At 37.5% G+C, this 16,523-nt stretch overlaps 1 protein-coding gene and 1 long non-coding RNA gene across 3 annotated transcripts in view; both read right to left on the bottom strand.

Annotated features, from left to right (window-relative positions):
- LOC147008950 (G protein-coupled receptor kinase 3-like) overlaps nt 1-16,523 on the bottom strand; it is a 100,538-nt gene that overhangs the window by 13,621 nt on the left and 70,394 nt on the right. For both annotated transcript variants that reach the window (XM_085864103.1, XM_085864104.1), the window contains 6 exons: nt 15,881-15,981; nt 14,905-14,971; nt 12,649-12,744; nt 11,960-12,119; nt 11,659-11,795; nt 11,425-11,538 (listed from right to left, as the gene is read on the bottom strand). In XM_085864103.1, coding sequence (XP_085720229.1) covers nt 11,425-11,538; nt 11,659-11,795; nt 11,960-12,119; nt 12,649-12,744; nt 14,905-14,971; nt 15,881-15,981 — 675 coding nt within the window. The remainder of the gene's footprint in view (nt 1-11,424; nt 11,539-11,658; nt 11,796-11,959; nt 12,120-12,648; nt 12,745-14,904; nt 14,972-15,880; nt 15,982-16,523) is intronic.
- Nucleotides 7,129-11,417, bottom strand: LOC147008951 (uncharacterized). The gene is made up of 2 exons (XR_015053294.1): nt 8,758-11,417; nt 7,129-8,660 (listed from the first exon to the last, which is right to left on the bottom strand). It is a non-coding gene; the product is annotated as an uncharacterized LOC147008951 (long non-coding RNA).

The following is a 16,523-nucleotide window of genomic DNA, read 5'->3' as shown; positions in this document are numbered from 1 at the left end:
ACCCCCCTGATTATATTGTGAATGCTCTTCAGAACAATGAATATTCAGCGGAATCAAAAACCAAAGCAGGACTCATTCCAACAGAACAACCAGCAATATTTCATCTTGTTCAAGAAAAGGTATTGATATTTAATGATGAATTAAGGTTCTTGGGGTCTGCTCAACCCCCTGTTAAAATAACTCCAAGATTAATGTTTCTTCTCACAAAAGATGGAAGACAAACTTCAACTGTGAGGGATGAATCAAAGTATTTTGATAAACCATTGCAAATGAAAAAATAATGATGATAGAGTATAATATATTGATCTGCTGAACTCTGTTAATTATAGGGTTAGTCTTTCTGGTAAACGTAGCAAGAATGAGAAGGAGTAACACATTATTCAGGCTTTAAGTGGGCTTGGTTCAGGTGTTAGTTTTCTTCCAAATGACCCATCACAATCAGTTAATAGACTGCTATTGTTGTTAGGTAGTAAGAAGGCTGGAAATAACAATTGTTTTAATGAAGCATCAGACATTTTAGATCAGTTGATGAACATGAAAATAATTACTAAATATCAATATAAAGACATTTTATCTCATATTAAATAAGATGAGAAGCACAATCCTGAGTTTTAATTTCACAACAAGTGACCACACATCTTCATTCCCATACCCACTACAACTTGACCCAACAAAAGAATATGAGGCATCTTTATTGTCCATGGAAACTTATAATACCTTATTTAATATAATTGAGAAAAATGACAAGTTTAGTTATAATCCGGGAAGTGGATATAAAACGATAACAGTCTCACCCGGAGCATATGAGATTTCTCAAATATCTTCCGAAATTGCTCGCCTTATGACAGAACAGGGTGATGAACCAAAAAATATTGTCATAGATATTCAAAAACATACTTCAAAATCAACGATTAAACTTAAAAATAACTACAAGGTTGATTTCACAATTGATAATTCATTTAGAGAGTTATTGGGTTTCTCCTCAAAAAAGATTGAAACTAATGGGACGTTTTACAGTGATAATGTCATTCAAATATCCTCAGGAATAAATTCGGTATTATTTCACTGTGATTTGATTGATGGTGCTTATAATGATGGAATAAAAACAAATACAATATTTTCATTCAGCGCAGACTCAACCCCAATTGGTTATAAATTCAATATGGAACCCAAAAATTTGGTTTATCTCCATGTGTCAGGAAAAACCATACACAGAGTAGATTTTAGGATAACCGACCAAGATAATCGTATGATTTATTTTAATGGACAAGTTATATCCATCAGAATTCACCGACGTGAAGTTTTCCAATAAATAAATACGATGGTTATGGTGAGGAAACACGAGTTGGGAAAATATAAAATAATTACAGGGGATGGGATGTTCCTTTCCCCATACTACAAGGGTGAAGGTATGTATCTTGGTAGAGGATACTATAAACCGAAGAGACAAAGGGGTGTCTGACATCAATTTAGAGGAGATAGGATAATTGATACTCTAATGGGTATCGATTCAACTATTCTTAAACATAAAGACCTAATTGGTTCAACTGCTTTTGCTGTGGGAAATGTAGCAGGTGCTGTAAAGAGCATAAAAGATGCCCAAAAGGAATTTCATAAATTACAAGCAATAAAAGAAATTAAGAAAGGCAAAACTCAGTTGTCTCCCCGAGAACGACAGAAAATAATTCAAATACTTGGGTCAGGGTTTCAAAAGTTTTAACATCTTTTTTCCGAAATAAATACAAGTATGGAAGCAATTGATAGTATCTTTGATTTGGATGATACTATTATCATCTCAAACTCCACTAAAAAAGAAGATTACTTCAAGGTAAATGCAATAACTGGAACAGACTGGAATGCAAATGGTACAAAAAGTTTTGAAATAAATAATCAAGAAACTTATTTGAATCTATCCGAAAGTTTCTTGTTGTGTAAATTTACATTCACTAAGGCTGGGAATAACACAAACGCTACACTCGTAAATGATTTCTTCTGGAAAATGTTTGATAGTGTTCATTTGTACATTGGAACACAAGAAGTTGAAGCGGTTGATTATGTCTCTGCTGTATCTGAAATGATGAAATTTACACTATATTCATTCAGTGATAGAATGGGAAAGGGGGCTGTCAAAGGTTTTATTTCTGACATGTCAACAGGAACAAACACAGACCCTGGATATACTCAAAGGAAAGAAATGTATAATGATGATACAAAAGCAGTTAATAGTTTTACTGTGGCAGTTCCTCTTCAAGGTATATTTTGATTTTGTGATCATGATAAAGTTCTGTATGGTCTTAAAATTAAATTTCACCTCCAAAGGAATGATAATGAAAATGTATTACTTTTTGGTGTTGGTAGTGCTTTTGGTGCTCAGAATAAAGTTGTAATTGATGAAATGAGTTGGTATAGAAGTGAATATACTCCTAATCTTAAAACAGAAGAGATGTTGAACAGAAGACTTAACTCAAAGAAACCACTCAGTGTATCATACCTCAAAAGAAGATGTCAACATGTTAAACGAAACCAAACCACTGACACGTGGAATTTGGGTGTACTGGAAGGAAAGCCACGATATCTGTGGATCATTTTTTCAACACCAGATGGTGATACTGCGACTGATAAGAATAATGCATTGAGTGATAATGCTAAGGTGAAACAACTTCGTGTTTCTCTCGATGGAACATTTTATCCACGAGATAGATTGGAAATTAATTGGGAAAAAAATGATTTTGCTGAAGCATACAAGTCTTACCAAAAGGTGTGTGAAAGTAATGGAAATAAAGAACCTATTTTGCATATGACAGCATTTAAAAGTTTGTATACAATCTATGCGTTTGATCTGAGTGCTCAAAAGGAAACTATAAAGTCTAATCGAGTGGATACTTCCCTATACATTGAAAGAGGAGAGAGTGAAGAAGTTGATACATATTGTTTGCTTTTGGAAGAAACAGAATTACAGATTAATACAGATAATGGTGTTATGATTAGTCTCACATAATTTTTTGTTAAATAAATGAGTGGCAAAGTACCAACTGGGGTACATGTTCATCAAAGCAATCTTCATAAACTATCATCTTGTGTTCAAAATCAAAAGCCTTGTACGATTAAAGTTAATGCAATTCAGAGAAAAGGAGCAGTAAGAATTGATGTTTTGCTCACAAGAGAATAGGTTAAAATCTTGAACGATACTGGCTCACTTAAAATTAAAATGACAAAACCAATGTTGAAAAAATATTCAATAAGAGAGACAAGTGGAGGATTTCTCCCATTTCTAATTCCTTTATTTGCTGGTTTAAGTGCGGTTGGAGCATTGACGGGTGGTATTTCGACAGCGGTGAAAACTGCCAACGAAAGGAAGGCTCAACTCTGGGCTCAAAAAGAATTGGAAAGACATAACAAAGAGTTGGAGAAACAAATTAGTGGAAGTGGTGTAATTGTAGATTTTGCTGAAAAACTTGAAAGTCTGCCTGATAAAGCGAGATTGTTTGTTGGAGATATGCTTTCTTCTATCGCACAAGCAGGTGTAAAATTAACGAAAAGGGGTAATGGATTATATCTTTCTAATAAATAAATGAGCATTGATGAGTGGTTTAAAGAATTTGGAATGAATACAACATCAAATTTACAACTTGTCAAATATTGTAAGATATTAAAAATTCATAATGTGGTTATTTGTATGAGAGATGAATTAACAAACGTGCCTAAACATACAAAGAATATTATTATGAACTTTTAAGATAATAATGGGAACGGTTCTCATTGGGTTTGTATTTTTAATGGTCAAGACAAATATTATTTTGATCATTTTGGTCTTCCACCACCTGTTGAAGTCATAAAATTCTTACAGTATGATGTTTATCAAACATTTCAAGTCCAATAATTAAATTCCAAGTGTTGTGATCAATTATGTCAATATGTGTTATTTCAACTCAACAAAAATAAAATTTTTAATGACATTATTTTAAATCTAATATAAATGACTTTTGTTGGTAAAGATGGTTCTGTCTTTGGTGTATCCCAAGAACTGGATATTGATTTATCAAATTATTACACAAAGGCACAGGCTGAACAACAGAAATATAGTTTAACAAAAAATATTAATATGAAAAATGCTTATAAATTAAAAAAATTATCCAAGCCCGACTGATGCGAATGACTTGGTGAGATTAAGCGATTTATCACAATATATATCCTTAAATAAAATGGCCGTGTATTCCAAAGATACAGAAGTGTTGATTTTATCTCCAGGTCATACAGAATTCACAGTTCGAATTAAAATAAATTTTTATAAAGAAGGGCTTATCGTTTGTATGAGAAAAGAACAATGTGGGTACGATATGAATGATTTAGTGTATAATGGGTCATTTAAAATTGACCGAGAAGACCTGGAACAATTAAATCAGTCTCGTAAGGAAGAATATTATCCACTTGGTATCGAGAATGAGTTTTGTGGAAGCACGATTGGTAAACAACAAATAAAAGAATTTAATAAGGGTAAATATAATAATGGTTTTGCCCGAGTTTATATCATGAAAACAGAAAAAAACAGGATTATATATAATAAGTAAGGAGATACAAAATAATTTAACTTTGGGAAGATGGGGAGGTGTTTTGTGTCATAATATTATTCTGTCATTTATTTCTAATACATAAATGACAGCAAGAAGGCTTCAAGAAAATTATCATTTCTGTGTCCAAGCATACCTTCAAGAAAAGGGTATTTCGGTATTTTAATAAATATGTTCTACAACATAAGAATGAGGTATTTTCAATAAAAGATTGGCATTATGTTGATGTTGATAAACCGACAACTTTAGATTTAATTAGAATGTTAAATAATGAAAAAATTATTAAGTTAAGAAAACGTAATGCTCTTTTAGAAATTCAAAATAAATTTTATTGGTTTCCTGTTGTAAAAAAAAATTATTTTGGATACCGGAATAACAAGAAATCCCGCTGAATATATGTATGATATTCTATGGGGTGTAAGTGATTCAAGGATAGTAAGGGACGAGGAAGGAGTTGAAGAGAGAGAAGAGGACAAGGAGGAGAGAGAAGGAGGAAAAAGAGGAGAGAGAAGGAGGAGAGGGGAAAAAAGAGAGATGAGGGAGATTGAGGAGAGGGAGGAAAGAGCGAGAATGAATAAATATGAAAATTTGGAAACCGGTGAGATTAAAAAATAAGATTCAGGGTATTACAGAAAATAAATAAATCTCAACGTACTGAGGAAGAAAACAAAGAATTAACAAGTCTATTAGCAATATTTTTGGCAAGACAATTGACATCGTTTTCAGGGAGAAGATATTGACTTTAATTAAAGTTTTTCATTTTTTTCTTAAATAAATGGAGGAGAGAGTCAAGGCATTTCTAAGGATTCTTTATGTTTTAAAAATTAAGATTCAAATGTGCGTGTTGGAAACTAAAAAGGTTTTTGCACTCTGTAGGAATTTTTCTCATAAATAAATGAGTTATTGTCTCAAATGTAAAAAGAAAACTAATACTAAAAATATTTCATATTTTAAAAGTAAAAATAACAGGGTTATACAAAAAGGTATATGTTCGGTGTGTGGTTCAAAAAAAAAAATCAATTTATCTCCAAATACAAACTCGGAAGAGATATGCATAAGTTTTTATCAGGAAGTAAATTTACAACTACTGGAATACCAGGGGAATTACATCTACCAGGGTATTCTTTCTGTGGTCCAGGCACAAACTTGGATAAAAGATTAGATGAGGCTGACAATCCTAAACCATGGAGAAAACCCATCAATAGGGTTGATGAAGTGTGCATGAGGCAGGATATTGATTATGGGAATCCCACAACGTTGGAAGAAAAGCATGAAGCCGAAAGAGAAATGTTGTATAATTTATCTCTGATACGAAATCCAACGCTAAGAGAAAAAGTTGATAGATTTATCGTGAATAAAATGATCAGTGCTAAATTGAAACTTGGACTTGGAAATTCAAAAAACTTATAGGCTCTAATGATGTCATTAAGACTGAAGAGCAATTAGCTGATGAATTACATTAACCAATATTCACAAAGTTTCGTAGAAGGAAGGTTTATTCCAAGGAAGTTGATTATATCTGGTCCGCTGATTTGATTGAACTCAATAATGATAAGGGGTACAAGTATGCTTTAACCGTTATTGATTTGAGGAGTCGATATGCATGGGTTGTCCCTTTAAAAAAACAAAACAGGTAATACTCTTATGTTAGCCTTTCAACAGATATTTAATAAAAGTAAGAGAAAACCTAAAAAATTGTGGACTGATGAGGTCAAGAGTTTTATAACAAGACATTTATGAATTTTCTAAAAAAATAGCAGTATTACATTATACAGTACCTTTAATGAAGGGAAGGCGTTGTTGTTGAACGTTTTAATCGTACCTTAAAAGAGAGACTATATAAAAAATTCCCAGAACTCGGTTCACAACAATGGTCATCTTTTATTCAGGATATTGTGGATAAGTATAATGACACGATTCACACGTCAACGAATATGAAACCATCAGAAACATTTACAAAATTAAAATATGGAAAAGAGATTAATATCAGAAAACCTAAGTTCAAATTTGGTGATATCATAAGAATATATAGATTGAAATCTCATTTTGAAAAGGGTTATACAAAGCGATGGACGAATGAACTTTTTAAAATTGTTGATGTAATAGATATGGTTCCTTGGACTTATAAGATATATGATTTAGAAGGGGAAGAGATTTTAGGTTCATTTTATTCACAGGAATTACAAAAGACAAAACTAAGCAGATAATACCCATGGGAGCAATTGGTTGGCGCTTCACTCCCCTCTACTATACACCATTATGGACACTCGAGGACCAAGTCCGAGGTGTATAACAGGGTTAAATTAAAATATATATATATATATATATATATATATATATATATATATATATATATATATATATATATATATATATATATATATATATATATATTGTGTGTCAAGGGGGACGTTCTCAGATCTGTGAACTCCAAACACAGAATCTTCAACTGAATAGTCAAGGCTTAACTTTTGTTTGTTGGTGTGTGTGCAGTGGGGCATGTTCTTAGATCTGTGAACCCCAAACACAGAATCCTCAACTGAATAGTCAAGGCTTAACGTGTGTGTGTGTGTGTGTGTGTGTGTGTGTGTGTGTGTGTGTGTGTGTGTGTGTGTGTGTGTGTGATAATATAACAGGGAGCATAATCAACCCTAACCCTCACATTCAAAATCTCAACCCCAACGCAAACCCTTGCATTCAAAATCCTAACCCACACATTCAAAATCTCAACCCCAACCATCGCATTCAAAATTTCAACCCCAACATCTTTTGTTAAACACGTATTTCAACAATATATATATATATATATATATATATATATATATATATATATATATATATATATATTAATGTTTTTCTCTTCTTCCAATTCTGTCTTTTAAAGCTTTCAGGTTTGATGAAGTAGAAAAGGGAAGTAAGAACCTTCCTGCATCTTCTTCCCAGAACTAACAATATAGATTTTTTATGTTTTTTTTCTCTTCTTCCAATTCTGTCTTTTAAGGCTTTCAGGTTTGATGAAGTAGAAAGGGGAAGTCAGAACCTTCCTGCATCTTGTTCCCAGAACTTTCTTGATATTGCTCTCATCAAGCACCATCCAACAAAGAAATACATCGATAGGTTGAGATCCCCAAGAGTCTTAGTAGAAATCACATTTCAAGTCTCCAAAATAAACCCAACTTTCCAAGTCTCCAAGGTATAACCACATTCCTGTTGAGTTTCCAAGATATGTATCACATTTGTGAGTTATCAAGCCAGAACCCACATTTGAAGTCTCCAAAAATAAAACCATCTTTCCAAGACTCCAAGGTAGAACCACAATTTCCAGAAATATTGTGGGTTTCAGTGATAGATCTCACATAGTATAACTGTGGATCATCAAGGAAAACCCCATTATTCCAATTTTTATGGGTTTCAGTGATAGATCTCACATAGTATAACTGTGGATCATCAAGGAAAACCCCATTATTCCAATTTTTATGGGTTTCAGTGATAGATCTCACATAGTATAACTGTGGATCATCAAGGAAAACCCCATTATTCCAATTTTTATGGGTTTCAGTGATAGATCTCACATAGTATAACTGTGGATCATCAAGGAAAACTCCATTTTTTCCAATTTTTATGGGTTTCAGTAATAGATCTCACATAGTAAAATTGTGGATCATCAAGGAAATCTCCATTTTTCAAAATGTCTGAAATTTGTGAGTCTCCAAGGTAGGTTCCATATTTAGAACCATCTTGGCAGATCCCTTTTCCAGAGTCTCCAAGATAGTTATTTAAAACATCAAGGCAGAACTCATTTACTGATTTTTTTTCAAAATTTGTGAGTCTTCAAGGTAAAACTTGTATTCTGGCTCATCAAGGTATAACTTGTTCAGTCGGTATTGTCTTGATAACTCACAATGAGTACTATTGCTGTAAAACTTTTTCAGGATTTTGCTGGTCTCCAAGGTATAACTCTTTGGTTGGGTCATCAAGGTCGAGCTCGTTCTGTGGGTCTTGGTCGCTCACAAGGTCTTCAACCAAACCGACAATTTCGTCCCAAGTTGTGGCAAAAGCAGTATTTTCATTTTGTATTTCAGATACAATTTCCTGTGAGAGAAAATAATAATGTATTAATTAAGTGTTTTAATTATTAAATGATTATATGCTGAAATCAAACTCTGTAAATAGGAAAATAAAATCTTACCTCAATAGATAAGAGGTTTGAATCCAGTTCATCAACTTGAAGGTTTAGTTCCATACAAGTAGTAGATCTCCAAGGAACTCCAAAGTCATCCCACTCAAGTCCAGCACAGCACTCCATTGTCAATAAAAATAAAAAAAATTTAAAATGGAGTCTGGGTTTGAAGCTTTTATAGAGAAAGACTGGTTGCTATAGTTTCCTTTGGAAATTCCCTGGGCAAGCCCAGGCAAGCCCTTGTTGGGAAATTTTTCAAAAACATAACATTGTAGAATTTTCTCGTGAATTCTTTGTGAGTCAGAGATTAACTGGAAATGATGTAAGAGTAGGCGGGGCTTAGTAAAAATGGGTGGGGCTTATGAACATACCTTGTGAAAAGTGGGTGGGGCTTAGGAAAAGGTGGGCGGGGCTTATGAAAAATACCTCATGAAAAGTGGGCAGGCTTATGCAAAAAAATAATGAGGCTCAGGAGGTAGTCAGATGAAAGCATTGATAAAAGTATATCATTTCATTATGACACAAAAGGGGTATCTTAAAAAATATAAAGATTCAAATGTTTTATTTTTAAATATTTTAGATGGGGATTATTGTGCAAAGAAAATTAAACTATTGAAGGAATTTGAGAATGAACAAACCTTTCTTGGTTCAATGAGTGAGCTCAACAATATGCATTTGTTATTTGAAAAAAAGTGCCCCTAGGTTAAAAGGGGAGACAAATAAATATACCTTGGGATAAAAAGGGGGTTTATTTTTTAGGGGAAAAAAATATGAATCGCTGAGAATCCCCCATTCATTAACATGGGGGAAAGTGAGCCAGAATCAGTATATTCACCCTACTCGTAATAAATATATTATCCCCACATTGTGCATTTTCATCCATTTAATAGCCTGACATGCATAAGGACAGTCCTAAAGCCTCCTTCATCACGAACCAACCACACGCAGGAGTACATCTCCCAACCCGATGGAGTACATCTGGCTTCGTATGCCTCTCGAACGATGGATCGTTTCTTTGTGTATTTTACCTCCCCCCGCCCCCAACTCCGATGACTCCAGGTGCGCTCTCCACAAATATAAACACTGTTCTCTGCTCACCCCTGTTCCTTCTTCCTAATCTTTGGAGACAAAGTGCCACCATGCCAGCTTGAAACATGGCCAAACAGCAAATTCATTCTGTGAAATGACTGCACCTACTCCGTCTGCTCATTTTCCAACACACATAACCTCAAATGGAAACCGTTCATTGTTTGACCTTTTCATTTTAAACTTTTCCCCAAACTTGTCCTGCTCCTCCTCGGCTCTTATGACCTTGTGTTAGTAAAAATGGCCGTCTCTTAGGCAGTTATTAGAGAACTCCCAAAGCACAGACATGCGCAGCAATTTGATAATGCTGTTTGGTCTAGCCTAAAATCCACAATCTCCAGTCAAGACTGGTCCATCTTCACATCAATTCCTAACATTAATTGCTTCTTCAAGTTTCTCTACAACGGACTAATTTATCTTCTTCACGAGTCAATAATTCTGTCTGTCCTCTCAACCCAGGTACACCAACGATATGGTGAGGCCATTTGAAGAAAACAATTTGCATGCTCCTGGAAGAAAAACCCGATTCATGGTTACCCGCAGTCTCTGCGCACAGCTTCGTTCCATGTGTACCTGCCCCACAAAAATAAAAGCAAAAGCCCAACGTCGGGCTCACCTGCAATACAAGTTCTCGAGCCTTTCACCATCCTTCAAAGCCTGGTGGGAACTGGTGAGGTATGTATGTGTCCGGTACGTTCCCCTTATATTTATCCCTCCTAAAGGACGGAGTCATTCTGGACACTGCTCAAAAGCCAAACAAGGAAGTGTTTGATTCTGCTTTCACTATTCCAAATCCGTTCCTCCATTTACCCAAAACCAGTTTGGTTTCCAACCTGGCCATTCCTCCTTGGATGTGTTACTGCTTCCGACATGGCATTGGATGGATGCCCTGAACCATCTGGCATCCAGCCTTGATTTTGAAGTTGTCTTCCTTGGCCATTCAGGGCCAACTGCTCAAGTGCTCATCTGATTACCTCCGCCACCGAAGGTGGATGGAGGTTACGTTTTCAAACGTCTGTCTTTTTGTTTATGAACAGGATATCTCAAAAAAGTTCTAGACGGATTTGGACAAAATTTGGTGGAAAGCTTGGTTATGTGACACAGACAAAATCATTCGATTTTCGTGAAGATCCGAATCTAGATCCAGATCCGAGAATTTTTAAAGTGATTTTTCACCATTGAGAGAGAGAGGGCTAAAAATGACATGTAGCAGGGTATCTCAAAAAGTTGTGGACGGATTTGGACAAAACTTGGTGGACTGGTTGGTTGTGTGACAAGGACAAAATTATTTGATTTTGGTGAAGATGCAGATCCAGATACAATAGTTTTAAAAGTTATTCTTCACAAATGAGAGATACAGTCGGATCAAAAACAATATCTAGCGTGAGATTTCAAAATCCGGCATGCAGATCCGGCCTATCAGTGGATACAAAACGTAACCTGTTCAGCCTGGCGGAGATATGTGCTCGGTACTGAGTGCCGTTCTTGTGTTTTCATGGATTCTACAAGAGTACTAAACCCCAATGAGCAATACACAGAGCCTTGCACAAAGGTACTGAAGAGCAGAGCCACCATGGTCTTCACTATTACCTCACACTGCAGGACGCTCTGCTTCCCTCCACGTAAACGAAGTAGGATGCAACGCTTGTCCTTGATTTGTGTTTCTTCCACACTTTGTACCTCCTCCATGGTTAACAAGTTTGGCTGGTCAGGGAGGGGAAAATACACATTATATATCAAAAAACAACAACAACCGCACTGCCAAATAGTCTTCTTTCCACATCCCTCTACATCTACAACCTCCACCACCCACGTAATCCTTACTCGTGACTCGGCCTCGCCCCTCCATTCTAGCCGATTTGGGAAAAGGTAGAAGTATCGTCGCTGCCATGGTGTTATGAACGGGTTTCCCATCTTCAGCATGTACCCATGCATTATGCAGTCTTTGCCATGAGCGTAATCTGCAAATGTCAGCATTGTACACACGGAGGTTTAGTTCGGCATTACGAACACAGAAACATTTTCAAAAGGAATAACAACGATTTTTGGCACCAAATAATCTCTAAAACTGTTCAACCTTTAAAACCTGTCGATTCAGAGAACAAAGTAACACTACAAGGCAAACCTTCTTCGAATCCCTGCTGTTTCTTGGCTCGCTTTCGTGCCTCAGCCTTGTCCATGTCAGTATTGACAGCCTCGTACACGGTTTCTGCCACCTCTCCCTGCCAGCGCTCCGAGATCACGAGCGGAAAGTTACGGTAGAGCTCCTGGTCAGACTCCAGCAACTGCAGGATCGTGAGGGTAAAACAGCGAAACACTGTCGGGAAATTTTTCATTTACAGGATCTGCCACATGCACGCACATCTTACACGGATGGACACATGGCCGAATACAAGAGACACAACACAGGACTGTCATACGAGATAAACAAAGACACTGAGCTTGGGGGAAGTGACATCACTTCCCAGGGCACTCTGGGTACCAGCGGCGCCACAACAATGGCGCTACCTTTCTCACCACATTCAGCGGGGCATTTCCTAAGGAGGAATTTCCTCCTCTCCATGGATGCCAACCTATAAGGATTGTCCGTGCTCTGAACCTTATAAATGCTGAACAGCAAGGGAGGAAGCAGCACGTACCATTTTAAAAGTCTTTGATATGACATGGCCGGGGTTCGAACCGCCGACGTCCCAGACTCAGAGCTGACGTTCTAACCATTACACCACCGAGTCCGAGATCAAGTTTCACTTCGTAGTGAGATATCGTTTAGAGGCACAAACGTCGAAGGAAAGAGTTGTAAAAGAGTGAGCATACCTTGATGCCTTTGGTGTCCTCCTCATCAAAAGAACCAATGTCAAAGGCATCTGCAGCATTTACCTCTCCACGTGGGGGCACCAAAGGAGGTGGATACTGTTCACAAAATAAATACAGAGCAATACGTGTTAATTTGAATATTCATCTGAAAGGCACAAGTGCAAATTAATAGCCTAATGAAGGATAGGAACCAAGACCATTCACGCATTAGTTTACAAAAACCCTGTATGGGTCCATCCATTCATCATCCCCGAGGAATCTAAAGACACACACACACACACACACACACACACACACACACACACACACACACACACACACACACACACACACACACACACACACACACACAACAAGCCGAAGCCCTGTGCGAGTCCATCCATACATCTCCTGGGCATCCTACACACTTGCATCAGTCCGTTAATCTTCCCAGTGCCCATGCGCTGGTGTTCTTCTTTCCATCCATCTATCCATCCATCGGACTGTCCATCTCCACACACGAAAAGGACTTTTAACTCCACGATATTGTATTAAATAGTTTTCCACCAATGAAAGAGAACAAGCTGTTGGTATTGGAGTTGTTTCTAATCAAGAAACAAAATATAAAACATTATCTTTAACAAGTGGTTGAATGAGTCGAATGGACGATGACCGTTTTGAAAATCAGATTATTAGCAAGTGTTCGAGATATGTTGTATGTTCTTACTTTTGACATGTTACATTGCGAGGATGCCAATCGGCAATACATCGGGGAGAGCGATTAGCAGTTTTAGAGAATCGAGTGAAAAGTAGAGAAGATTGATCGAGGGTATTCGAAAGGGCCTCGTTATAGATGGAGACCAAATGTTCAGGAGGCGTGAAGAGGGAATTGAACAGGAGAGTTCACAGAACACCTTACCCCACACTGTGTTGAGAAACAAGGACGTGGACAGGGTCTACGAGCGGAAAATTTGATTGGTCGTGATGACATAAAACATCGTGATATTTTCTCCAAGCACAGTACTGTAAACCTGAAGGGTTAGAGTGATTTGTGTTGTACAACGTTCAAGTATATAATTCAATTGAAATAAAATAAAGATTTTAAAGATTACGGAAAAAAAATTCCGGAAGTTTACCGCCGTAAATCCACCTTATCTAACACGTTATCCTCGTTATTCGTGCCTGTTGTTTGTGTCTTTTATGTCGTCATCTATCTATAATTCCAGCAATCTCTGTCTGTCTGTCTGTCTGTGACCGCTGTTTCTTGACAACCACTCGTCCGATCTAATTGAAACTTGCCAGGTATATTGCTGGGGACCTGAGGATGTGCCTTTTCAAGGTTTGATATTAATTGGACAAGTGCTTCCCAAGTTATTGCCATTTATTTTCCAAACCAATGACAGGACACGGTGCTATGACGTCACGATTGACGACACAATTCTTATTTTTTTCTTTTTCTTTTTTTTGCACATATGGCCACGCACATACGGGCCTGCACTAGTTAAAAAAACACAAATCAGTAAGTTTCCTGTTGGGAATGATTTTCAATTTTGTTTCACTGCCAGACAGGAAGACAGACCAAGAACTCGATATCGTTTTTGGCCCAATCTCTCAATGGTGAAGAATGACTTTAAAAATTAAATAATTCTCGTATCCAGATCCGGATTTGGATCTTCACCAAAATTGAATCAGCTCTTCCTTGTCGCCCACCCAACGTGTCCACCAAGTTTCGTCCGAATCCGTCAAAAACATTTTGAAATATCCTGCACACAAACAGACAGACAAACAAACAGACAGACAAAAAGGGGTGAAAACATAACCTCCTTCACCTTCGGTGGCGAAGGTAACAAATGATCTCGCTCCTCTCTGCGCGTGTGCAATCGGGATCGATTCAGAGCCATAGTAATGCGAAGCGGCAGGTTCGATTTGCGATTGGTGTTCAAAATAAAACATTCAATTCAAATCAAGTTGTTCGTCGATCACAAACCTACGTTTGTAGACAGAAAGACAGACAGACAGAAGTGAACCAATTGCTTAACCCCGCTTTTCGCTTCGTGTGCGCGGGGTAATTAGAAGAGTCCTTGCCAAAGTGTTGAATATTAATGGAGTCACTGTCACGCGACGTTCTGGGGTTCAATGGGGGTAAAGGCTTTAACACAAGGAAGGTAAAAGTGTAAAATACATGAATTATTATCATTCAGAGAAGGAGCATCGATGAGGAAACCTCAATAAAGACGAGTCAAAGCGCATCATTGATCATTGCGAAGTTGATCCTACCTTTAGCAGGTATACTTGTGTCCAATCCACTCCTGAAAAAAATGGGTGATCTTTCACCTCGGTTGCTCTGGTAATGAAAGAAAGGTGTCGTGTCAATCAGGTATTGCACAAGCACTAGTTACAGGTTAAACTTGCTGGCCTTAGTCTTAGTGACTCCGTTCGGTCCGTGTCACTCAAAATCCCATTCGATTTTGTACTCCCTCAAACTCGTTGCACACCTTGTTCTCTCACCATTGCCGACCAACAACAACCACATCACAAAAACAAATATTACAGAACAAACAAACAGACGTTTTTTTAAATTGCCCTTTCATATGAAAATGCCCCGAAATGAACATGTTTGAGTAATCACGATGTCAGTGGAGAAAATAAATAAGTACGACATTGACTATTCAACTTTACACGAGTAATAGGCGTCCATAACCATCCTTCACCATGTGGCGGAACGTCGGCCGAGGCCCAAACCTTTTTTTCCACCTTTACTCGCTTCAAAATTCGTTTTCTCTGCAACCGCTTGAGCGACTGACGCTAAACTTTCAACATAGGAGCGCTTGCCCATGGAGAATGTTTTCACAAAGTTACATGATGGTTGGATGGAAAATGTGGCCGGCGTTCCAAAACGTCCGTTTTCTGTAGGCATGGGCTGTAGGGTGTTTCACGTATCAGGAATACACGAGCTCGACGTCGCTTCACGCGGCCTTGGCCAACTTAGCCAATTTTGAAAAAGAACATGACAAATCTACTTTAAAACGAACGTTCGAAAACACGCAATCACGTAGAATCGGAAGAAGAAAGAAAAAAAAAAATCACCCGTAATTGAAATACCGTAACTATCATTCCAGTCCATCCCATTCCTCATTTTGCTTTTGCCGTTTTCCACTTCTCACATCATTTAAAACTTTCCTTTTATCTCACTAATCATCTCATGACCCCCAACGACCCCTCCCCCCAAGCTCCCTTTCGATAAAACACTCACCCTCGTCCCTGACAGCCTAGCCTTTTGCTTGTGTCTCTCTGCAGCAAGCCCTCCAACAGGTCTCTGAGTTCAGGAGAGAAGGAGTCAGGTAACTCTACATCCTGTAAGGGCAGAATAAAACATGGTGCAATGATGGACAGGTATAGCAGGTCGGGTCCATTTGAATGAACATCACTCAGGAGCTTATTGAGCCGAAGGTAGAGGTAATCGAGAACACCATCCTTTTCCCTTTGAACATTGACATCACATCACCACCCTTGCACATTGTGATCAACCTCATTTGGAGTGGTAATCAGGGATGGGATGGGATTGAAAAGGAGGTGGAAGTGGGGGGATGCAACGGACAGCATAGAGGGTGGCTCAAAAGTTAGTTTACCGAGAAAAAGTTGATCTGATAACTTCAATGTAAATGTTCTTTGCATCTTTTTTTTTTTCCTCAGCAGGCTGAGACTTGAAATAATGGATGAAATCAACAGGACGTTGATTGCGATATGAAAGAACAAGAAGCTGACAATTCAGACGTTAACCCTTCGTCAGAGCAACGAATGATTAACGCCCAAAACATCAACTTCTCCTTGCTTCCCACGGCGGTTAACATACCCTCGATCAATGTCCTGTTCATTTCATCCATTGATCGTTCTAC

The sequence above is a fragment of the Eptatretus burgeri genome, chromosome 18, assembly GCF_056783735.1.
Source record: "Eptatretus burgeri isolate ZD-2024b chromosome 18, Ebu_testis_v1, whole genome shotgun sequence".
Lineage (NCBI taxonomy): Eukaryota > Metazoa > Chordata > Myxini > Myxiniformes > Myxinidae > Eptatretus > Eptatretus burgeri.
This window is presented reverse-complemented; position numbering and strand designations above follow the sequence as displayed.